Source organism: Ceratotherium simum, chromosome 8 (assembly GCF_057802395.1).
Source record: "Ceratotherium simum simum isolate JZ-2026a chromosome 8, ASM5780239v1, whole genome shotgun sequence".
Classification (NCBI taxonomy): domain Eukaryota; kingdom Metazoa; phylum Chordata; class Mammalia; order Perissodactyla; family Rhinocerotidae; genus Ceratotherium; species Ceratotherium simum.
The window spans coordinates 18,129,420-18,155,107 of record NC_141907.1 but is presented as its reverse complement, the minus strand read 5'-3'; the positions used below and the strand labels follow the sequence as shown (position 1 = coordinate 18,155,107).

General features: G+C 37.2%; 1 protein-coding gene across 3 annotated transcripts in view; it reads left to right on the top strand.

Moving 5' to 3' along the window:
* The window catches only part of ADGRA3 (adhesion G protein-coupled receptor A3), a 121,820-nt gene that overhangs the window by 82,018 nt on the left and 14,114 nt on the right, over positions 1-25,688 (top strand). For all 3 annotated transcript variants that reach the window (XM_087434145.1, XM_004432314.3, XM_087434146.1), the window contains 6 exons: positions 1,196-1,357; positions 3,758-3,961; positions 11,453-11,666; positions 11,877-12,085; positions 21,045-21,169; positions 22,255-22,378. In XM_087434145.1, coding sequence (XP_087290271.1) covers positions 1,196-1,357; positions 3,758-3,961; positions 11,453-11,666; positions 11,877-12,085; positions 21,045-21,169; positions 22,255-22,378 — 1,038 coding nt within the window. The remainder of the gene's footprint in view (positions 1-1,195; positions 1,358-3,757; positions 3,962-11,452; positions 11,667-11,876; positions 12,086-21,044; positions 21,170-22,254; positions 22,379-25,688) is intronic.

Below are 25,688 nucleotides of genomic sequence, written 5' to 3'. Positions count from 1 at the left end.
AGTTGCTTCACCCCATGGTTCCAGGGTTGGGATCTGGTGGATTTCCGCAGGCTTGTCTTCTTTGTGACGTAAACATGGATGAGATGGACTGAACTTTTCCCAAACCGACCTCAGCCCTCATAATTGTACATCCGGGGAAGAGTGTTGGATGCAGAACAGGGTTGAAGCTCAGCTGCCATCTTCTGGGATGATTAAAAGACATTCTGCTAAAACAGGCTTGGCTTTCTGGCATGGCTTTAGGGCTTAACGCCTTTGATGCTTGCTTCTTGATTAGAGGACCAGCCAGCTTGTAATTCCTCTGATCCTACCTCTGGAATGCTTTGTTGTTCTTTTGCCCACAGATCTCCCTCTCATGAACGTTTTGCTCAATACCAAGCCCCCTCGACACCAGTATGTCTCATTAGCCATGGACTGTTCAATGCATTTCTCTGACATGGGACATACAAGTGAGAGTCAACAATAGTCAATTGACATTTCATTGGCGTTGCCTGACAGATGTTTACATCTTTAAGTTAGGAACTGAGCTGATAAAAAGAATTCAGTATATGAAACAAAACAAGCGGTGAAAAAGTGAGGACCACTTAGGATCCGTTGATTTCGTGGTGCTGAGTCTTAAAGCATTCATTGAGTTGGGAGGAAGGGAAGAAGTAGTTCATTTGAGGTAGAGTAAACTGCATGTACAAAGATGCATGTGATGGCCCAGCGCATATGAGGAACTCACAGTGGTTGGACATGCCTAGAGTTTTGAACATGACAGGATGCTAATGAGGCAGGCAGTGTATATTTCTTAGTAATGATACTAAGCTAACACAAAAAGAAGTGTTTATAAATGGTTTTCCAGGCAGAGAGTTGAGATCTTTTTATTCTGGGATCATGTGATGTCTTTTTCTTCTCCTTGATTAATTTAATTGCCTTTTTCTCCCATCATTTTGAGTACTGCATGTCAGTCTTTTCACCAGTGATTTGGTGGTTACTTAAGTACATGGGTTTGAGCTAAATATTACCAAATAGTCATAATTGAATGTGCTATTGATATCTGAAGATGTTTTAATGAGAAACAAGTGAAATGCCTGTTGGGTTTTCATGTGAAAATTTAGACTGAAGGCTTATCTTGGTGTCTCATTAGGATTTTGATTATGTAAAACAGCCTTGTGGGTTTTAAAGATCTTTCTTCTCTTTCCTGCATGCCTGCCAGCTAGGTGATGTGATGGTTGACATTGCAAGTAACATCATGTTGGCTGATGAGCGTGTTCTGTGGCTGGCGCAGAGGGAAGCTAAAGCCTGCAGTAGAATCGTTCAGTGTCTGCAGCGCATCGCTACGTACCGACTAGCGAATGGAGCTCATGTTTATTCAACAGTAAGTGTAACATTATCCTAGAATTCTAAGAAAAAAATTCATTTAAAGCAACTCTAACCCAAAAGAGATAGGTCTTGTCCCCATTATAGGGTGGGTATTTTCCATTTCTGCTGATTATTAGTTTTCTGTTCTCAAACATTTTAAAAGCTAATTTTGCTTTTGAGTAAGCTGTTTTCTTGGTAACTAGAAAATACTTTCTTAATCTGTAATTTGAATGATTATCGTCATCTAATCCTGTGAAACTTTCCAAAACACAAATAAGAACATCATAAGAATTGCCCTCCTGTCACATACCCACTGTCCGTCCTAGCTAATGTTCTGTTCTGGGCCCTGAAGGATGTTTTGAGTACTTGTTTGCTTGCCCAGATAAAGAGAACTGGGATGCCCCCCCCAAAACCTTGTGAACCTATTGACATTTTCAGGCAATCCCACTCTTGGGATAATGAGTTATTTATTACTATTTAATTCAGTGATTATTAAATATGTCTTATTTATGCTAAATTTAGCTGTTCTAAATTTTCTGGTGTACTGCTTGCTTTTTTGTTCTATAATTGTGGTAAATACAATAAATAATAGGTTCTTCCCTTAGCAATCATATTCTGCTCTGGTTCATGATTTTCATTTCCTAATTATTTTAGTGAGTTCATATAATATTCTATACTTTCTCCTATGATTTTATACAATTGAAGATTACTATTTTTCCATTGTTTGATGGGACCTTTTTTGACGATACTGTTTTATTGTTCCTTTTGCTCAATTAAGTTTATAATAAAGAAAATGAACAACATAGTTCAGGGTTGTCCTCTCTCAGATACATGACCTTACTTGAAACCAGCTTGTCATTTTTATGGCCACACTGGGTCTTTCCCAGCCATTTGAACCCATTTTGAATCACATGCTTTTGCCTTGCTTAATACTTGGCCCAAAGAACATCTTCTTTCCTCTGAACCTCATTGGTTCTTCTGAGAACCCAAGGATATTATAAAGGTCATAGTGGGTGTTTACACACTATTTCAACGTGTACAAAAGGTTCCAGGAAACTTTATTATACAGCTGCTTATAATTATCTACTTATAGTATGATAGGGCTACAAGGATACCTCAAAATGGCAGATTTCTTTCTTCTAACTGAGGCTTCACCTGTTTGTCGTGATTATTGCTGCTTATCAGAAGCGCTAGTGGTTGTTTATATGTGTCTTTGATCAGTAAACAATTGGAATGCAAATTATTGGTTAAAAAACATAATTATTAAGATTTTTCACAATGTGTCATCTGTAGGGCAAGAGCTAATGCAGAGATTCTTTAGTCTTGGAAAATTTGGGCAACCACCAATTATTTTCTACCGTACATGTAGTACTTGGCAAATGGTACCTTATCTTTTAAATTTTTTAATTTGTATCTTCCTAATAGATTTTAGACACCTTGCATGGAAGTCTTATGCTTTAGGAAAAAAAAATGAGAAAGAGGAGTTTGTCCACATATTGTACTTAGAATGGTTCCTTGCCTATATGGTAGGCATAGAGTTAATCATCCTTAAAGGAAAGAGACACCATATTGTCCTTGGAATTTACAGTAAATCCTGTGACCTTGCTGGATGTGAAAGAGACTAGGTCAGCTTGTCACCTCTTGTGCTCTCTCTGGTATGGTCCTGATGGGTGGGAGTGATGCCAGCCATCCTCCAGACGTGGGCATGGCATTTGTTTTTATGGACGGGTCATAGGTTTTGGTGGACCTCCTGAGTTGTCTCACTCTTGAGGTCCTTAAAACCGTTGGGGCAGGTGCTATCTTTTTTCACGTGATTTTCCTGACCAAATTTGCTTTTAAAATCTGTTCATTTACTATTTAGACTAGCACCTCCCTTCCTTTTCTGAGTAAACAGCTTTGGAGTAAGTTTGTGTAAAGTTCTTTTCAGTGAAACTTAATGCAAAGAGTTAACTTGGTCTCCCGGTAAAAGAAGATAGTGAATATGGGATGAAATGTTGAACAAGGCAGCTTTTCAGTGTATTTCTCAAAGCCTAATACTCTACCTGCATTTTGATCATTAAGAGGGTCCACTGATTTCTTAAGCCAATTTTTTATAAGACGCTTCAGTTTGTAGCTTGTAGTTTCTGCAAAGTGTTATTCAAATTATTTTTAATTGACTTTTAATTTATGTCTGATCCTCCATACTTTGTGACTTGTTCTTTTCCTTTTTATTGGTCTTCTTTCTATTTCTACTTCTATCCTTTTGTTTCAGCGTCTTTTTTTATTCTGCCAGTTGTCTGTCTGCACAGTTTTTGTTTAATAAGAACCTGAGCTTTTCATAGCTTATGTACAGTGTTTTGTGTTGGAAATCTCTTTGAAAGTGCTTTTTCCCCATATTATGAATGTTTCATAACTCCTGTTTGATTGACTTTTCCAGTATTCGCCCAATATTGCTCTGGAAGCTTATGTCATCAAGGCCACTGGCTTCACTGGGATGACATGTACCGTATTCCAGAAAGTGGCAGCCTCTGACCGCACAGGCCTTGCTGACTATGGGAGGCGGGATCCGGATGGAAACCTAGATAAGCAGCTGAGCTTTAAGTGCAATGTTTCAAATACATTTTCAAGTCTGGCACTAAAGGTATGTGAAATTCTGTAATCATTGAAGACCCTTTACAGTCAGATTAGAACGCTCAAAATGTTTTGCTTTGCAAAATAAGCTTATTAAAAGTTTTTTGCAGGGGTACTATTGATTCGTGTTTGCTGTTGTTTTAAAAGAAATCCAGACCAGGAGGGGCCACGTTATGACTTTCATGGGCCCTAGACACTTTTGCCATTTGGACCTCTTTCTTGACAGAAATATATCAAAAGTTTATTTTATGACTGCAGTGGTAAAAAGATGAGTATATTAATATTACATATTAAAACATTTTCTTTGACCTTAATTTTTATGCTCCTGATTTTAAAAGACATGGAAAGATTATTGCGGACCTCCTGAAAAATATCGTCTGCCCTTGTCTCTGTGCCTACTGGACCTCATGGAAAGGTCAACCTGGATACTAGGTATTTAATCAGGCAAGCTGTAGACCAAGATTTTTGGCCAAGAAGTGCAAACATGTGATAAGTCTTCAGAAAATGTGTGTTTTATTGCAGCAAGCAAAATTAAAAGCATTTTTATTGATTTTTGATGCTAGGGGTTTAGATGTGTTTCATTAAACTACATTGAAGCAGATAGTGGAGGTACAATTCCAACACCCTAATGGAACCACGTTTTTTTCATTTAGTGTTGTGTGGCCATGTGTAACTCTGTTCTCTGTGGTTTTTAATTACCTAGTGCTTTGTTTCTGGCTTATCCCTGAGTTATAGCACAAACAGTATTCTAGTCATTTTAATGGCTGCTTAATGATCAAATAGATGTGAGGTGTCATGGTACCTTGTGGGCACCCAATAAATATTGAATGAATGAGTGAATGAATGAATGAATGAAGAATTAATGTATTTTGTCATACCTTACCCTGGTGACCTCCATAAGAGGTCAATTTGCCAAATTTAGAAATGGCCCAACTTCCCCTAACACCCAAGACAATCTCAACAAGTCAGAATGTCTAATGATAGTATATTTGATACCATATACTCCAAGGAACATTAGCAAGATTTATTTGTTACTGTTGGCTCTGCAAGTACTTGATGCACCCGGCATTGCTACTGTAGACATGCTCCTTTCCCTGTTGTGTTATTTATTGTGGTAAAAGTATACCACAAAAGGCATAGAAACAGCCTCACACAGAAGCCCTTGAGAGAAAGGCGTGTGTCTTTGAGGAGCACTTACAATTGATGAACTCTTCTATTTTAGGTGATCATAGTTGGTAGAAAGGGATTAAAAATGACGAAACCCTACATTTCATCAATTTCACAACCTACCCCTCTGGGTAAGGCGAGTTTCTATGTGCTTAAAGTAGAACACACTCAGATTTGTCAATTTCTTACTATTCTTTTCTTTTAAGATCATCTTGTGGCCAGAAACCCAGGACACATTACAGTATTATTCATGCTTCATAGATGGACATGATTGAGTAAAAAAGGAATGTATCCTTCGTGATACAAAATTGGTTAAAAATTTTAATGTCAGCAGTGCAAATTGCTTTAGCTCTTAGAAAATTTTCTTCATATTTTAAACTTTATACTAGGGCAATCTTTACTCTTTTTGTGTGTGCTTTTTCTTCGATGTCTTGAGTATATTAACTAGACAACTTGAACATCCAATAATTGATTATATTACCCTTGAATGGGAGAATATGCTAGCATATGAAGTTAAACTCATAAAAAGTCAGTCCTGGGTTAGCAATAGGAGCCTTATTTGAATTGCTTTCTGCATATTTCTTAAATCTCTGTCCTTCTCTCTTCATTACCGTCACAGCCTGGTTTGGACTTCCCTCCTCTATTGCCCAAGCCATCGTGACCTCCTATTTAGTCTCTGTCTCTCCAGGCTCTTCCTTGAAAATCCATCCGCCTCGTATAGATAGGTCTCCCTGAGGCTGACATTTGGCCAATGTGTACCAATACAACCATACCAGTTATTAAAATATTGAGATACTTCCGTACCCCCTTAGCAAATAGCTGCTGCCCCAGTCCCCTGAGCACCTCCTCAGCCTGCTGGTTCTTCTGCTGGGAACACCACCCAGATCTCTCAACCCTTTAGCAACTGAAGGGCTGGTGCCTGCAGAGCAGAGGGCCTCTAGGAGCTTTCCCCTCCATGGAGGCTGCTCTGATGGTCCGTGTGTGTCATTTCAGGTTGTTAATATTATGAATATTATCGTTGGATCTACCCAACATGGAAATTGATATATATCCCCCTTGCATATATCCCCTAATGAATACTTCATGTCTCTCCAGAGGCTGGCTGTGGGGTACCTTCATCATTTACATTTATTTGCCCTCTTGCCGCACGTCTCTTCCCACCTCATCTCTCTTTGTCCAGTAACAGAAAACTTCCCTTGTTTCCTCTCCCAGCCACTGGCCGTTCTTAGGCCAGGCTCATGCTAGTTCTTCGCCTAGAATTCTCTACTCCTTCTCTTCTCCCCAGCAACTTGGTTGTATGTTAAGACCCAGCAGAAATGTCACTTTCAAGAAATATTACCTAATACCATCCTGTCAGTCCTCTCCTCTCTCACCCTCATCTTTTTTATTTCGCTTCCTCACTTTTCCCATACACTCTGCTCATCTCTGTCATTGCCTGTTACACATGGGAGCCAGATGGGTTTCTTACCTCCTGCACTGGACTGAGGGTTGCTTGAGGCAGAGCTAGTGCCTGAGTCGTTGATGAGTTCCACTGCCTGGCCTCGCTTGGTTGGCCAGTTACCTTTCATCTGACTCTTCTAGCACCAAATCTCCTCTGATTTTTTTCTTAACCAAATCCTTCCTTTCACCGTTGGTACTATAATTCAGGTGTGTTAGTGTCACAAAACAGTATCTGTTTTCGGTAACTACTAAGAGCTTTTAGAAATTGCTGGTGTTATGAATTCAGCTGTAATGTAGCCAGAAAGAACTGGTTCTTTAAAATTTACTTGGCTGGAATTTAGATCAGTTTTTCTCTATGTATCCCACATTTCCCTCATCCCAGACATCTAGGGCTTCAGCCCAACTGAAGTCCTTTCAGTTTTGCAGACCAGTCATATATGTCTTCATACTTTCTGCCTTCATTTCTGCCCTTTTTTGTGTCCTCAGTCCCACTCCTGTTTGGTAAAATGCTGCTGCTCTCCTTCTAAGACTCCATTCAGATGGCAGCTTCCTTCTCTTCCTCAGACAGGATTCATCATTGCCTGTTAGTCCCATAGTACTTTGTTCATTTTCCAGAATAATTAGAAGCTGATATGATGATGAATTGAGTTATAGTGACAGGCCATGTAATATGGTGACTAAGAACGTGAGCTCTCTGCAGCCAAACAGCCTGGGTTTGCATTCTGCTCCCCCATTTAATAGCTGTGCAAACTTGGGCAAATACCTTAACCTCTCTGAATGTCAGTTCCTCGTCTGTTAACAGGAATCATGAAATGATATTTAACTCAAAGGGTTATTGAGAGGATTAAATGAGGCAAATATGTGGACGTTTACAACAGTGCGCTTAATAAATGTTAACTCTTGTTATTATTGTTTTATTGTTGTTGTTGTCTCTTCCTTGTTAGATTGTGAATATTTGAGGGCAGGGACGATGGCTTATTTCATTGTCTATCTCCAGATTTTGCACAGTGCCAAGCACAGAGTAATGAAACGTCATCCAATGAATGTTGTCGAATAGAAATTAACAGCCAAACTTAATTAGCAAAGAAAGTCAGTCAAATTAATTCTAAAGGCAAACGTAATCCCTGTTAATCTGCAGCAGTGAGATAATCAGTTAAAAAGTAATCATACACAAGAAAATAATCAAGGTGTATCATAACCTCTGTTTAAAATAGTCAAGAAAACATGGATAAATCAGTATTTTATTGTTTTAAATCAGGTAGCTCTTTGACTCCTTCTAATTTTAGAGTTAGAATTCTATAGACTTGGACAAAATTAGGATTTCTAAAAATTTTTATTACACAGTAGAAGAAGTCCAGATTGTTTCAGAAGAAAAAATGTTAAAATCTAGTGAAGGTATTTGAGTTAACATCTCTTATGATAATTACCATTTTCTTCTTAGTTTAATGTCATTGTAAATAGGAAAATATACATGAATTTTGCAAATAAAGTAATAAGAGCTCTATGATAATGTTCATTTTGTGTGTTCATACTTTGTCAATTTCTAGTGTTGAAATTATTACTGAAAGTGAATTGTAGAAGTCAGAACATGATGAGGTTCTTGATTATTATTGGTGAGACAGTTACTTTAAGGCATTTCCTCTGTCCCCAGCCTCCAGATAATCACCTGCAACACTGCTGTGTAATAATAATAAAAATACCACCCACAGTTCCATAGCTTTTGTACTTGTCGTGGTCATGATCCCGTTTGGTCCTCACAGCCATTTCTTAGAAAGATCTTTAGCTGCATTTGACAGGTGAGACTCGGAGAGGGTAGACAGAGTTGTGCAGTGTTAAGCAGCTGCTACGTGGTGAAGCTGGCTCCGGAATCCTGGTTTTTTGTTTCACATCCCACGTTCTTCTCCCCATGGGTGGCATATGATCTTTCAATAACAAATATTAGACACCAAAAAACATGTATTTCCCAAAGGATTTTAAAAGAGATTTAAAAAAATTTATTAGCTGTAATTCATATGTTTCCATCTATTTCTGTTGCTGTGATCCATACATTTTAAAATAAATATTTGGTTAAATGAAATTATAAACTTTGTGTTCCTTGCCTTCAGGCCAAGTGCAAAAGGCAGAATCATGATAAGTGTAACAAATAAGTGTTCCTCAGTGATTTTTTTTGTTAGATTTACAACCTTTCTGTAATAAATGGTCAACACTTCTTTTAAATAAATTAAATATACATGTATTACATTCAACTATAGAAATCTAAACATTATTGATACAGCTGAAGTTTTCTTTCCCAGCCCCCCTAGGCCACCCTCTCTCTACCCAGGGAACCTATAATTATTATTTAGTAGTATTCTTTATTGGACTTTGAAGGATATTTTAGAAGGCGTAGGTTATGTAACAGCCTTGACTGTGTAGCTCTCATCTCTCAGCCATCTGTCCATACACCTGGGTTTTTTAATTTGGTGTTGTTGTTAGGTTGGTTTTACAAGTTTAAACTTGTGTAGAAAAAACTTTTGGACTTCTAGAAGTTACAGATGTCATTTCTTTTTCCAACTCTCTTTTAGAAAACATTAGTATGATTCTTTTTTTAAATTATTTGATTTATCATAAGTAATACTTTCCCAGGGGACTGTGCTTTGTTTTCAAGTCATTTTGAGTTCACAACAAAATTATTTTATAAATTTTATAGCACTTAAGTTTTAATAAATATCCAGTATGTAATGCTTTATCAGGATTTTGACCTTCCAATTAATTGATCTGTTGAGGTTTTTTCTTTTTTGTGAATGACTCATTATATACTTGAGAAATTTATATACTTAATAGAAATTTACTAGATTAGTGATTGAATTTACAATAAATTTTGGTTCCACATCAGATTATATTTGCAAGTGAGAACAGTGGAAACCTTTTTATGCATTTTCTTAGCTGAAATATTTCTATTATTTTCTTGGCATCTTCAGTTTAAAAGTAATATTCAAACTGTCGATCTTCAAACTTCCAAAATACTTTCATTCAACAGATATTTGTGGGTATCTGCTGTATTCCAACATTGTTCTAAGCACAGCAGTTAAAAACTAATTCTAAAATCAATCATTTGCTTCGGTAAAACCTTTTCTTAAAAAAATAAACATGTCACACAGACTTTCATTAATTTTATAAACAGTGGGCTACTTTTATCAAATGCAAGTGCCAGGAAGTATTATTAACGTAGAGGAGGTCCAAAAATGAGATTATCTGGAGGGCCGGCCCAGTGGCGCAAGTGGTGAAGTGCGTGCTCTCTGCTGCGGCGGCCCGGGGTTCGCCAGTTCGGATCCCGGGTGCGCACCAACACACCACTTGTCAGGTCATGCTGTGGCAGGCGTCCCATAAAGAGTGGAAGAAGATGGGCATGGATGTTAGCCCAGGGCCACTCTTCCTCAGCAAAAAGAGGAGGATTGGCAGATGTTAGCTCAGGGCCGATCTTCCTCACCGCCCCCCCCGCCCCCCCAAAAAAGAGATGATCTGCGCTCAAAAATCTTCCTACTCGAGTTAGAAGCAGAGCATGAGTTACACTGTGATACTGCAGATGTAAGTTATGATAGAGATGTTGGCAGAATGCTACCTGAGTCCAGAAGAGGGAGCAACCACCTGTAAAAGCAATATACCAAGGAGACGTCATTAATCATCCCCAAAAAACCCCATTTTAAGGAATTTGTGAAGTCTTTCTCCTGGCTGTCAACCGTTCTCATTCTGATGTATCCTTTACGTTGCCAACAAAATTATCTTGCTAAAAATAAAATCTGGCCGGCTGAAATGTTTGCCAGACAAAAGAATAGGGGAGCATTTCAGCTGGAGATCCTGGCATGTGCAGCGTGCACAGTGGCATAAAAAAGTGGGTGAAGTCTAAAACTGATAAATTCGGTGTGGCCGGGTTATAGTTTGTGTTACAAGGAGTGTTGGAGGAAGAGTTGGAGACGTAGATTTTAGCCAAATTTTATAGCATACTTCGGATTTGAGGGCAGTATTCTCTAAACATTGGAGAACTGAGGTGTTATTTAAACTGAAATAACACGATCAGATTTGTTTCTTAAGAAGAAATTCTTTTGGCAATGTGAACATTGGGTTGGAGAGAGAGGTCAGTGCCAAGAGAGAGACTTGGTGATAAGTTTTTAAAATAGGGAATTTTTTAAGATAATTGTTTGCCTCTTTGGTGTATAGATTTATTTTTTATTGAATGCTGAGTAATTTCATTTAAAAATTTGTAGTAAAGAAGTCTGAAAAACATTCAGTGATCAGCCAGCACGTTGTTCCTGTCTGTTAGTGTTTTCCTAACATAATGTGTTTCTTAGTCTCAGCGAAACTTCTGCTAAAATAAGAGTTTGCTGAATCTAAGCTTCTGTTATGTTTGTGTCATTTCTTTCTTTTGTTGTTTGGCAGTTTGAATCCATCACAAATCACCGTAAAGTTCCATAAGCCCAAATTAATTACACTCACATTCGTGATATGCTACATTTGTGCTTATTTACTGTATTTTGTCCTTGTAAAATTGATACAAAAAGAAAAGGGATCACTGAGATCCCTGGTCGGTTTAATGCTGTCTACTTCAGCAATATATGTTATCATGGGAAAATTCACTTTGTAGTTTGAAAGAATTCCTTGTTTACTTCTAACTCTTTGAAATAGAGTTTGCATTTCTCTTTATTTTATACTTTTCTTCTATCCTATTATGTGGTGTTCAGACATTTCACTTAACTGATAAGTTGTTTTAACTATTAAATTTTGTGTATATATATATATTTTTAAAGTGTATTCAGCAGCATATCATTAGAAAATATTCATAACTACCTAAAATAGTCTTTCTGGTCTCTGCATACTAATATGGCAACTCTTCTTTGTTTTTTTAATATATTTTCAGAATACTATTGTGGAAGCTTCTATTCAGCTTCCTCCTTCCCTTTTCTCACCAAAGCAAAAAAGAGAAGTCAGACCCACTGATGACTCTCTCTATAAGCTTCAACTCATTGCATTCCGCAACGGAAAGCTTTTTCCAGCCACCGGGAATTCAACAAATTTGGCTGATGATGGAAAACGGCGTACAGTGGTTACCCCCGTGATTCTCACCAAAATAGGTTTGTATGTGGCATATGTTATCCAGCAGTCACTGGACAGTGCGACTTTATAATTCACTGTTCCTAAAAATGCTTATTTTTGTTTTCTTCTCGTTTTGATGAGTCACTGGCGAAAAAAGATATTGTGGAGTACCCATTAGTGTTGTAAGTTGATATTTAACTGTTTATGAAATTTGTTTCAAAAATACTTTTATTTCCCATTTTCTCCAGATGGTGTGAATGTGGATACCCACCACGTCCCTGTTAATGTGACACTGCGTCGAATTGCACACGGAGCAGATGCCGTGGCCGCCCAGTGGGATTTTGATTTGCTGAACGGACAAGGAGGCTGGAAGTCAGACGGGTGCCATATACTCTACTCAGATGAAAATATCACTACCATTCAGTGCTACTCCCTTAGTAACTATGCAGTTTTAATGGTATGGCAGTTGTTAACATTATACATAAACACTAAGTATTCTAATTTTTTTCCTATGGATAGTTAAGATCAAATGAAGATTTTTCAAAAACTTTTAACATAAATTGCTCCTTTTAATTAAGTAAGAGGTCATGTTTGGTGTAATTGTGATTTTAAAGGGAAATTGAGGTATTACCAAGTGAAATATATGAGATTCAATTTGGTATAGGAATTTTCAGCAAACTTTATAAGTGAATCAGTTCAACTAGACTTTGACCTTAAAACTTGGAGACATCTTGGGTCTATACAGTCCGACTCTCAACCCAGAAAGAGTGACTGATTTGCCCAAAGATACACAGTGAGTAGTGAGAGATTTTCCCTCTTTGCCATCTAGTGCCTTCTCCTACTACACGTCATAATTTTTAGACTCCTTTTGAATTTAGAGTAATGGTGATAATTTCAGTTTAGTCACTGCAAGCAACAGTATTGACAAAATTAATGTCTTTACAATTTTAATGCTGATCAAGCTAATGTTGTTTCTGTTATTTACCGTTGTTCATACCTATTTATCTTTGGTAAAGTAACTAGTTATTAATGTATAGGAACAGGTCTTTTTATTAATGAGTTATTTAAGTGAATCTGATTCCTGAGCTGATAATTATGAAATTAACCAGGCTAGTTTTTATTTTATATTACAATAATTATAAGATATTAACATCCTAGAGTATGTATACATGCTTTAGAGTAGAGAGAAAGGAATTACTAATGACTCTGAAAGACATCGCCCAGAAGTGACTTGAGGCTAGCCTGGGAGATGCACACTAGTGCATCTAGTGTTAGACACATAACATTTTTAATCTGCCTCCAGCTCTGAATCTGTTATATAGACAATATTTTATCAAAGCACTAAATAATCCTGAAACATGATGTATTTTACTTTTTGTGAATTATTCTTTTCTTAAAAAAACAAAAGAGCATTTACCACTAGAAATGATCTTGAAGCAAGCTTGAATTAGAATAGATTTTCCTCCACTCTTTCTTTGGTTTTCTCTTTGCTCCTTAACTTAGTATACCTTACCACCATGCCGGTCAAACAGACAGAGGAGTAAATAGGTTATTTATTAGTGTATGAGGATGGTGTTTTCCATGACATCTTAATGTGTTTGTTATTTGGCCCAGCTGACAGAGGGTGGAGTCTACACTAGTTAGACTCAGCTGTATTTGTAAAAGTCTCTTATCCTCTTGAGTTTAAAGTTAGTGTTGATAGTTTAGGATTCTTCTCACAAATAGATGTTTGATTTCTCTAAGTCTCGTTTCTGTAAGTTCACATGTTATTATTTTGTAGTAACCTTTCAAATTAAAGCATGAAGCATTAAATTAAAGGGTGAAGCATTTTCTCTTTCAGTTTGAAAGTGTTTTCTCATTCAGGTTTTGATTATAAAATAACCTGAAACTATGAAGTACTGAAGGAGAAATAATAGAGATGTGGCATTGTCTGAAATTTATATAATTGTTAACTAGAAAAAGTTGGGCAAAATAAATGAAACACAGAACACACAAAAGGCATTTTATAAGCTTCTTTGTTAATGACATGATACTACACCATGTGAAACTTTTATTTCTATTTAATCTAATACCAGCTTAAAGCATCTGTTTTTGAACTTCCTAGCTGTTCTTCTAAACTATTTAAATTAGTATAATCCTTTTCTAGAAGGAATAAGCTATGCTTTTATCTTTCATACTCTTAATCTTTTAAAAAATGTATTACACAATTCTTTAAAGCTAAAATACAGTACTAAGATTTTTTTTCTATTTATTTTCAAAGATTACCTTTCTTTTGCTTTTCTTAAATATAACTGTGCCACCTAGAGGCAGCAAAGTGAAATGTATCTGAAATTTGTTGGCAAAATTATAGTAAAGTTAGCATATGGGCTTTTTAGAGTTGCTAATTAAACATAAAGGCTAAGTTAATGAAATCATACCTACTCTTAAGTAAAGTTATGTTTAAGATAGAAGAAATATCTTTTAAAAATGGGAAGTCAACATCTTTTAAAAATGGGAAGTTAACACCTTTTTTCCTTACCTGACACTGTTTTGAATAACTGATAAAATCCAATTTTTCTTGAAAACTATCTTAATATATGATTTTATATAGCAAGTCTAAATTCCTATTTTGTTAGATAGCCCGTAAAACTTTTTCTTACCAGGTTTTGAAGAATTTTGTATTAAAAAAATGAAACAAAAAGAATATATTTGTTTGTAAATCTCGAATAGATACCAAAGTTGGGTTCTGCAGACATCCTGCTATAATAGATTATATCTTAAGGTCTTAGTGGGAGCCAGGGAGAAAAGTTAAGCAGAAATTGGGTTCATTTGAATGATATGAAAAGAAATAGCCGCTTGGGGCAGGAAGATTCATAGGAGCTGTGTCAATAGGAAAAGAAAAACTGAATAGCAAGTAGGTAATGAGTAGGGTCAGACTGTTTATGTAGTACTTAATACTTGAATTGGGAATAGTAGTAAAGATGAAATAATCTCTGTACCTTGATTCTCCTTTTGTTATTGTATTCACCTAGAAATACATGAAACTAGAGAGCCCTCATTTGTTTTTACATCTTTCTAGTGTTGCTTTTAAATTTTGTTTCTATAAAACTTGCTGAATGAAAGCAAGGTTTCATTTACTGTGTAATTAAACATGAATGCTAGTAATGTTTTTGTTTACATGATTCTTAAATAGGTACTGCAATCACATATATCAAACATTTTAGTTATTTCTACACATTAATGTATATGAAAACTTGAGTTCCACCCCTCTCTCCCATCAGAATCATTCTCCACAAAATAGGTAACCACTAATGTTAGCTTCTTGCCTATTGTTGAAGAGATTTTTACGTGTATTGAAAAAAATGAACATATGGTCCTGTTTTCTTCCATTTTTACACAATCATTGTAGGCTACAAACATTATTCTAAATCATGCTTTTTTCCATGAAACAATGTATCTTATGATGATGAAGTCCATGGAATAATATCTCTTAGGATGATGAAGATATCTTATGATGGTATGAGGATGATGGTGGTGGTGCTGGTGGTGATGGCAGTGGCTAATTTTCATTAAGTACTTACGTGCTAGGCGTTCTTTTGAAGTCTTTACATGAATTAACTTATTTGATCCTTGTAACAACCTCATGAGACATAGTACTGTTATCATTACGCCCAGTTTACAGATGGAGAAACTAAGGCATAGAGAGGTTAAGGACCATGCCCAAATATGCAAAGTTAATTAGTATTTGAATTGGAATTTGAATTCAGACTCCAGAAATCTGTGTTGTTAATCACTCTACTAAATCTCCTTTTTGAAATCTTCACATATCAGTATAAAAGAGCTCCCTCATTCTTTTTCACCTTTGAATATTATTTTATGTCTCTACCATAATTTAGATACTCCTCTGTTTCCAGTAATTTGGTTGTACAATATTATTTTGCACATTTAATAGAAAATCTGCAGGATAAATGCTCTGAAGTGGAATTGGTAATCAAAGGGGAACCAACAAAGGGGAACAATTTCATCACATTGAGATACTGAGCCAGTGCACAGATCTTTAGTGTATGGCTTAATAATATTTTTACATGTGAATACACACATTTAGCTACTGTCAAGATTTTTACTTGAGCACGCGTTAGCTCCTCTGTTTCTTTCTAATTAATTCCCACTGCCATCTCAAGAGATACCCACCCTTCTAATCTCTATCACCATAAGTAAATTTTGCCTGTTCTTACACTTCATATAATTGGAATTGTACAGTACGTACTCTTTTGTGTCTGGCTTCTTTCCCATCATTACATCTGTGAGATTTATCTTTGTTTTTGCATGTAGCAGCAGTTTATTCTTTTTCATGGCTACATAGTAGTCCGCTGTATGAAAATACCAGAGCCAGTAGAATACCATTCTACTGTTGATGGGCATTTGAGTTGTTGCTAGGTTCTGGCTATCAATAAAAAGCTGCTATGAATATTCCTATACATGTGTTTTGAGGGACATATGTACTCAGGAGTGAAACTGCTGGATTGGGCTATCCATATATTTAGCTTTAGTAGATAATGCCATACAGTTGACCAAAGTGGTTTTATTGGTTTACAGTCTCACCAGTAATAAGAGTTTCAGTTGCTCCACATCCTTCCCAGTGTTTGGTATTGTAAGTCTTTAATTTTAATCTTTGGTGGTGGTATTAATGATATATCATTGTGGTTTTAATTTGCCTTTCTCTGGTGACTAATGATGTTAAGCACCTCTTCATTTTCTTATTGTCAGTTTGGACCCTTTTAGGAAGTTCTTGCTCAAGTCTTGCCTATTTTTTTTTTCATTATCTTCGACTTTTATTTCTTTTCTTTTAGTTTTATTGAGACTTAGTTGATGTACGGCACTATATCTGTTTAAGGTGCTGTATGTAAGGTGTACAGCATGATGACTTGACTTACATATATTGTGAAATATCTGTTGTTTTCTTATTGACTTAGAGGAATTTTTGATATGAATTGTGAATAGGAGCTCTTTGTTGGATTTATGTGTTGCAAATATCTTCTCCCAGTCCTTGCCTGTCTCAATCCTTTTGGGCTGCTATAGCAGAATACCACAGGTTTGTACCACAGGCTGGTGGTATAAACAACAGAAATTTATTTCTCACAATTCTGGAGGCTAGAAGTCCAAGATCAGGGTGCTGGCAGATTCGGTGTCTGGTGAGGACCCGCTTCCTGGTTCGTAGATGGCTGTCTTCTTCCTGCGTCCTCACATGGTGCAAGAGGCAAGGGAGCTCTTTGGGGTCTCTCTTATAAGGGCACTAATCACATTTGTGAGGGCTGCACTCTCCATCACCTCCCAAAGGCCCCACCTCCAAATATTATCACAGTGGAGACCAGGTTTCAACATACCAATTTTGAGGGGACACATGCAGTCTATGGAAATGCCTTTTTGCTTTTTCTCTTAATGTTGTCTTTATGAACAGAGTTTCTTAATTTTTCTGAAGTTTTTTCTGCAATGGTTCTTTTTATGTCCTAAATTATTTAAGAAATCTTTGCCTAATTCAAGATCATGAAGATATTCTCCTTTGTTTTCTTTAAGAAGCTTTAATGTTTTTTCCCTTTCACATTTAGGTCCATGATTCGACTGGAATTGACTTTTGTGTATGGTGTGAAGTAGGGGGAGGAAAATCTTAAAGTTATTCTTCTTTGTTCCTTAGGGGAAAAGTAAAAAGCAACATAGACGGCACAGTCTGGGTTTTTTTTGTTTTTTTACATTTCTGATTTCAGACTTGTTTTTAAATTTTATTTTATTGGTGAAGTCTTTTTATCATTCTTGATACTCTGACAAACAGAGAGCACCCCAAGATGTTTTCTTTGGACTTTCTTCTATTGTTCAGATTCTAGCGAGTTTATAGAATTACTCATTTATAATTATCCCTATTGATGTGATGATGATGAATTATTTAAAACTGCCAGTGATTTTATATCTGGTAATTCTCGGGCTAGAAGTAACTTGTAAATATATGAGTCTCTGTCAAGTAAACAAAGATTTTCAAAAACTCTTTTTCCATTTCTTTGGGTCCTTCATCCTTATCATCTTTGTGATGTTTAATGCACCTTCAGGTGTTCTAATATTCTCTGCATTGGTGCAGTTAACTTTGTACCATATGGAAGAGTGACTAAGATCACTGTTGAGTGATGGGCTATAGTCGTGTCAGCGCCAGAGGCAGAGATTTTTCCTGTCTGATTTATTACTGTATTGCAAGTGTGAGTGACGGTTTTACTTTTTCTTCTCACGGATGTCTCCTAGTGGCCGTTTTTGGACAGTGTATTTGGTAATGTTTTTGTTATAGTATCACAAAGAAATTGTGTTTACTAGTATAATTAAAGTAATTTTGATTCAGATTTCTACTTTACCTCTCTTGTTTTAGATCTTTAACTTCTTTACTATCCTAATCTCAGCTGTCTTAAATAGTCTTATATTCTTTTGTATCTTGTGCCATCAAGGTAGGGTTTTTTTCCTTAATTTGATTAGTTTCCTTTATACCACAGGTCTGCAAATCCTGGCAAACATTTGACCCACAGGACCACTCCAGTCAACTGCCGTTTGTTTGTTTGTTCTGAATTCTGGAAAGCTAAGAGTGGTTTTTAAATTTTTTAATGGTTATGTTTCAGACGGTTAATAAGTACTTGCAGAATAGCCTCAATTTGCGTTTTGGCCCGTAGAGCCTCAAATATTTACTATCCAGCCCCTTATACCTTTCCCTCAGCCAGTTTCTCAGCAGGGGTTCCCATCCATTTGGGGAGGTCAGTTTGTTGTGACAACCAAAAATGCTCCTGCAGAAGCAGTGCCCTGTGTGGCCAGTGACAGTGCTACTTGCGCCTTTGTCCAGGCATAACTTGGAATTATGAGTCGTTGCTCTCTGTTTCAACATCCACTTTCTTTCTCATATAATGTCACACTCATTTGGCTTTTGAAAAAAACTGGTTTCTTTTAAACTTTATTATAGACAACATTTTGAGAACTGAATTGATAGTGTTTCCAATGTTTTTGTTAGATAGTATCCAGCTACCTGTGTTTTGTTACCCTTTGCAAAGGATTGTGGAAGGCACATTGACACTCCCTCCTTCTGGCCCTTGCCCAAAGCCTGCCAGATGATTGCAGTGTCTCCGCTTGATAGTGAGGTAACTGCCCCCAAATCATATAGCTAGCAAGTAAGTGGTGACATATCATTGAACATTTCCTCGAGGAATGTAAAGCAGGCAGTGCATGGAAGGGGCCAAATCCTAGATATTGAATGTTTATCCTCAATTATTAATTCTGCACTGGAATAATAGCTTCATAGAAATTGAGGGGAAATGAGTCTTCTCTTACTAGCATCTAACTGCTTCTCACTGCCCCAACCTTTTTTGAATTTTCCCACTAATATTCTGGATTTTTAGCAGAATGCAAATACCTTGAGGCCATGTAGCATAGACTAATCTTGTGAGCATTTCACAAGGGCAGATTGGTCAGAATTGTGATAGACTTTTCTCTTGTACTTTCTCTTTTGGGTGCTTAGTTTACAGACTGTCAGCCCTCGAGGGCTGGGGCTACATTCTGTGTTTCCCCGAATATCCGTTGCTTAGCTTAGTGCCTGGTCATGGTGGACACCCAATTAACATTTGTTGAATAAATAGATGAATTACAGGTTTGAGACCCATCACAGTGTCGTGGAGCACTCAGGCTGGAGTTCAGTTTCCCGTGTTGTTTCTACAGCTTCCCATTAACTGTGATTTTTGTCAGGCTCTGTGGGCCCCTTCATCATTTGTTATGGTGAGGGGCTTGTTAAGGTGTTCTCATATGATCTTTTTAGATCTGTAATTGTATATTGTCAACTTCTGATTGTTCACTGGGAGAATGTGCCCCTTCCGTCCCTACTCTGTTGAGGCCATCCTCAGTTTTCTTGTCTGTCACCCGTTCCCTTCCTCTTTTCATCTCGCTTTTCTAGTTTCTCTTGTCTCAAGAACTTCCTAATTAGAGATGCATCCGCTGTGAACTTCCCACATCCAGCCGTCATTTTGTAGCTTTAACAGTCAGTTTAGAAAGAGAATTTAGTGACAGGATCTGGTGAATCTACGGCTTTGACTCCTGCAGCCCCAGTTTTATGGCATGGCAGCCGTGGCCAGGGGTGGAGGTGTCTTCCCAGCCTGCTTTGGTCCTTTGTAAGTAAAGAAGCCTTAAGATGTCCATTGTTTTCGTTGTAGGGAGGCATTGCCTGCATTGTGCCGAGCACAGACTTGGCAGCCAGGCTTCATTGGATCTAACCCTCGCAGCATTAACCTCTTTGTGCCTCAGTTTTTCAAGCTATAACATGGGGCTAATAATATACCTCGCTCATAGGGTTACTCTGTGTAAGTGCTGGCACAGTGCCTGGATTATGAAAAATGCCGTGTAAATGGTTTGCTGTTACTGTTTATTATTGATTTTTGAGCTCTTTGCTCCCATAACTGGGCTACCCTTATTTTTGTCAAATGTTGTTGTGATGTGATTGTGCGTCTGTCTCCCCTGTGACGTTTAGCTATTCAAGGGCAGGGACCATGGCTTACCGATACGTTCCCAGTGCCTCCCACAGAGTTTGCTCATTCATATTGGTTGAACTTGACTGCCAGTGGTTACAGAGATCTGTTTAGGCTTTGTTGACTTGGAGATACTGCTGTCTCGTACCTTATCAGCTGGTGAGTATGCAGAGTGATAAGTGGGGTAAAAGGGCATTAAAAATGAAGTCTGTGGTTGCCTCGTTTAAATCACCCACATGTGGACTGCTCTTCTCCCTGTATTACCCTTATAGCAGAGTCAATATTTAAATTACAAAGTAGATGGTCCTGTGTAGAACAAGAGTATCTCTATCTATCTATCTATCTATCTATCTATCTATCTATCTATCTATCTATCTATCTATCATAAGTAGTTAACAGAGTGGAAGTTAGGAAGGCAAAGTAAGGTGTGAGGAAAATAGCCTGAAACATTAGTCCTTGAATAAAATGAAGCAACATAAGGGGGCCGGCCCCGTGGCTTAGTGGTTAAGTGCACGCTCTCTGCTACTGGCGGCCCGGGTTCCGATCTCGGCACGCACCGACGCACTGCTTCTCCGGCCATGCTTAGGTGGCATCCCACATACAGCAACTAGAAGGATGTGCAGCTAGGGCATACAGCTATCTACTGGGGCTTTGGGGAGAAAAAAGGGAAAAAAAGGAGGAGGATTGGCAATAGATGTTAGCTCAGGGCCTGTCTTCCTCAGCAAAAAGAGGGGGATTGGCATGGATGTTAGCTCAGGGCTGATCTTCCTCATAAAAAAAAAAAAAATCAAGCGACATAAGGACCGGAGTTTTGTTTATCGTTGTTTTTTAGTCACTCAAGAAAATCTCAGTATTATGTGTCCAGAAAAGTGCTGCTAGAATGATACTTCCTTTTCCCCCCAGGATTTGACGGGATCTGAACTGTACACCCAGGCAGCCAGTCTCCTGCACCCTGTGGTTTACACCACTTCCATCATTCTCCTCCTGTGCCTCCTGGCGGTCATCGTCAGTTACATGTACCATCACAGGTAAGAGAGAGTCTTGACTAGTATAGATCTGTGCCCTTTGTCTGGAGAAGTTCATTTCACATTTAATTAGGATAAAACTGAGTTTAATACCATGCTATCCTTCCAAAGTAAGGACAGTGAATACACACAGAGCTTTTACATTTCATGCACTCTGAGACATAAATAATTGGTACATGAGATGGTAAATTCATCTTTTACAGCATCTAGTCAGTTCGCTGGGTTTGTCTCTGGGAAAGAATATGGGAAGTATGTGTTGGAGGTTGGGGGATGGGGCATGGGGTGAGGTAAGGTGGAGGCTTGTTACCTGTAGGGTACCTTTCAGAACCAAACTGTGATATTATTTCTGTTTTACGACTTTTTGCCTATTGTGATATTCTTTATTTTATAGATGGCATTTAAGAAAGTGTGTGACATTTAAGCATGGGATATAGTTTTTGTTAATTGGAGGCAAAGCTACAGAAACTTTTATTTTATGGTAGGAAATAACTGAAAGGATTTGCTAAACAGAAGTTCACTTTACGAGAGGTTTTGCTAGGATGTATTTTCCTGTTTAAGCTGGACATATATGACGTTTCTTGACATTTAGTTAAGAAACAAAAGGAGATTTTGATATCAAAAAGAAAGAAAGACTTCAACATTTCATTATGAAAGCACAGGAAGAAATGCACTCGGCATTTAGACCACGTTATCCTAGTAGGTCAGGAAGAATAGAGATTGGCACCTTGCGGAAATCTCTGGGAAGCAAACAAGTAATCCAGCTGTCATAAGATGTTGTAACTAAGCAAAGCCCGCATGTTTCTTATTATGGAGAATTTGTGTAGCCTTTAGTGGGTGCACTAGTTCCATAAAAGACTTGTCTTTTTTAGTGCGTAAAGTTAAATGTTAAGAAACTGTATTGAGTTAAATGATTTCTCAAATCCTGTGTCTGTATCTGATAGTATGTATTTTTTAAATTAAATGTTGAAACATGAAACATTTATATTTGGCCCTTTTTATGCAGTTGGAATTGTTAACTTATAGACAGATATTGTCATGGCCTGCTGCAAATGTACTAGCCTGAATATTAATATTTTCCCTTTTAACAGTTTGATTAGAATCAGTCTCAAGAGCTGGCACATGCTTGTGAACTTGTGCTTTCATATTTTCCTGACCTGTGTGGTCTTTGTGGGAGGAATTACCCAAACCAGAAATGCCAGCGTCTGCCAAGCGGTAAGTCAGAGTGAAAAACTGAAATGGAAAAAAATATTGGTATTAGAAAGTAATTTCATATGTTAAATTAATGTAAGAAGAAAACTGTTTCTTTGAAGTTTTTTTCTTTAGTTAAAGTTAAACCAAATGTCACTTGAACAGTTGACCAGTATACTTCAGGTTTTGGATTATCACATCACAACTGAGTATATGACTGTGGAGCTTGTCTTTTTATCTTTGGGAATTTTATGCTGCTAGTTATGTCTGTTATAATGCCCAACATTTAATTTAAAAAAATAATAAAATCCTGACTTTGGCTAAAAGAGAAGTGACATTTTTTGACAGGACTTTAAAAATTATTTCATCTGTTGATGAAAACAATAGAAATTAGAAAAAGATTTAACTGTAAGATATAAAAATAAGAAACTTCTTAGGTGTGGTAAATATGAAGAATTAAAAAATATTCAACACTTAGTTTCGAATAAATTATTACATATGTAGCCTTAGTGAACAGTATTCTTACATTATAAGTATAAAAAATCGAAACCTTTCAATATTTGAGTAGGAAATATGTAAAATTTTATTTCTGTATTTGCATTTTGTTTTCCGTATGCATAACAGCAAGCTGGGTAACACAGTAATTAAGAGCGCAGGCTGCCTGGATTTGGATCTCAGTTCTACTGTTTGCAAACTGTGTGTTTCTGGACAATTTATTTAACTTTTTTTTTAATTACAAAAAACACATAACAAGAGATCTGTGCTCTTAACAAAATTTTAAGTGTACAATACAGTATTAGTTATAAATACATTGTTGTACAGCAGATCTCTAGAACTTTCCATCTTGCATGACTGAAACTACACTCATTGAACAGCTGCTTCCATGTCCTTCTCCCCCCAGCTCATGGCAACCACCATTTCTACTTTCTGTCTCTATGAGCTTGACTACTTAGATACCTCATACAAGTGGAATCGTGCAGAATTTTTCCTTCTGTGACTAGCTTATTTCACTTAGCACAATGTCCTAAAGGTTCACCACGTTGTAGCATGTGATAGGATTTTTTTCTTTTTTATGGCTGAATAAATATTCCATTGTATGTATATACCACACTTTATTTATCTATTCATCTGTCGATAGACATTTAAGTTGTTTCTACCTCTTAGCTATTGTGAATAATGCTATAATGAAGGTGGGAGTACAAATATCTCTTCGAGATCGTGATTTCAATATTTAACTTTTCTCTGTCTCAGTTTTTTCACCGTAAATTGGGGATAATAATTGAGTTGTTGTTGGATGATGTGATTATTTATATTAAAGAAGCTAAAGTAATTTACAGATAAATTATTAGATATAATAGGCAAGTTCAGCAAAGAGAGAGTGTAGTTTAATATACGAAAGTTTGCTGCTAGTATGCAGAAATGCAACTATGAAAAAACATAATTGTTGAGAAGACACCATTTATATAGTATCAAAGAGTATCAAGTACTTAGAAATAATAAAAAATGTTCAAGATTTTCAGGTAAAATTTTAATATGTGTTAAAGAAGACTTAAATAAATGGGAAGATATAGTAGGTCCAAGGATAGGAAGAGTTAATATCAGAAAGGTGGCAGTTCCTCCTAAATTAATCTATAGATAAGAAGAGAATTTTTCATGATACTCAGTAAAATGGTTTTTAAATTTATATAAAAGGACCAAAGGTAGCCAAGACACTTCTGAAAAATAGTAAAGTAGGAAGACTTCTAATCATCAGGACTTAGGTGGCTATTGTGATTAAAACTGTGGCATTTGGTGTAGGGGTAAATTGACCAACACAGTAGAATAGAGAGCCTAGAAACTGACCTATGCAGAACTTTGGTGTAAGACAGAGGTTGCATGCCTCATCAGTTGGGTAAAGAAAGACCACTGTACAGTAAAGGGAGCTGGGGAAAAATCCATTTGAAAAGAGGTTAAAATGGATCTATACCTCATGCCATATAAGAAGTCAGCTCTGGGGCTGGCCTGGTGGCTCAGTGGTTGGGTTCGCGCACTCCACTTTGGCGGCCCGGGATTCACAGGTTCGTATCCTGGGCCACGGCTTATCAAGCCATGCTGTGGCAGGCGTCCCACATATAAAGTAGAAGAAGATGGGCATGGATGTTAGCCCAGGGCCAATCTTCCTCGGCAAAAAGAGGAGGATTGGCAATAGATGTTAGCTCAGGGCTAATCTTCCTCACCAAAAAAAAAGTCAACTCTGGGGGGATTAAAAACTTAATGTGTCGGGCCGGCCCTGTGGCTTAGTGGTTAAGTGCGTGCGCTCCGCTGCTGGCGGCCCGGGTTCGGATCCCGGGCGCGCATTGACTCACGGCTTCTCCGGCCATGCTAAGGCCGCGTCCCACATACATCAACTAGAAGGATGTGCAACTATGACATACGACTATCTACTGGGGCTTTGGGGGAGAAAAATAAATAAATAAAAATTATAAAAAAAAATAAAAACTTAATGTGTCAAACCAAAATGTTAAAATTCGTATTAGAAAATATCACAGTCCTTGGGATAAGGAGGGATTTCTTAAATGTGACACTAAAAGGCATTTGACTAGAAAAAAAATGAGATAAATTTGACTAAATTAAAAATACGAGCTTTTGTTTATTAAGATTCCTAATGAAAGTGAAAAGACAATTACAAATTGGAAGAAGCTATGCTCAATACATAGCAGCTGACAGAGCTTTAGAATAAAAAGTATAATCAGTGACAAGGCCACCAAAAACCTGGTGGAGGAAGTGACATGAGAGTAGAGGCGTTTCATGGGACAGTAAGTACACAGGGCCATTTTATACACAGACAGATGTTTGACATCGTTGGTGGTCGTGGAGATGCAAATTAAGTCTGCACTTAGTTACCATTTTATGTCTTTTCTGTGAGCAGAAATCAAGCCTGACAATGCCAAGTATTGAACATCCACAGGATCGTTTATACATCGTGGGTGGGAACGTAAGTGGTTGACTGTGGGAGACTTTGCCTTCTGAAATTAAACATTCATATACCCTGGGACCCAGTAATCCCACTCCTGGGCTCAGAGACTAAGCTTGCCCATATGGAACAGACTTTTGCATATGAGTATACACGTGCATGTGAATATTCATAGCAACACTATACACGATAGAAAAAACCTGGAAGCAACCCAAATGCCCATCACTGAGGGAGTGAATGAATAAACTGATTTTATATGAGAGTCAAAACTAATGAATTACAACAATGCGTAACTTGGAGTAAGTCTTAGAAATATAAATGAAAAAATTAAGTCCCATAAATTACATTCACCCTGATATCTTTTTTTTAATAAAGATAAGA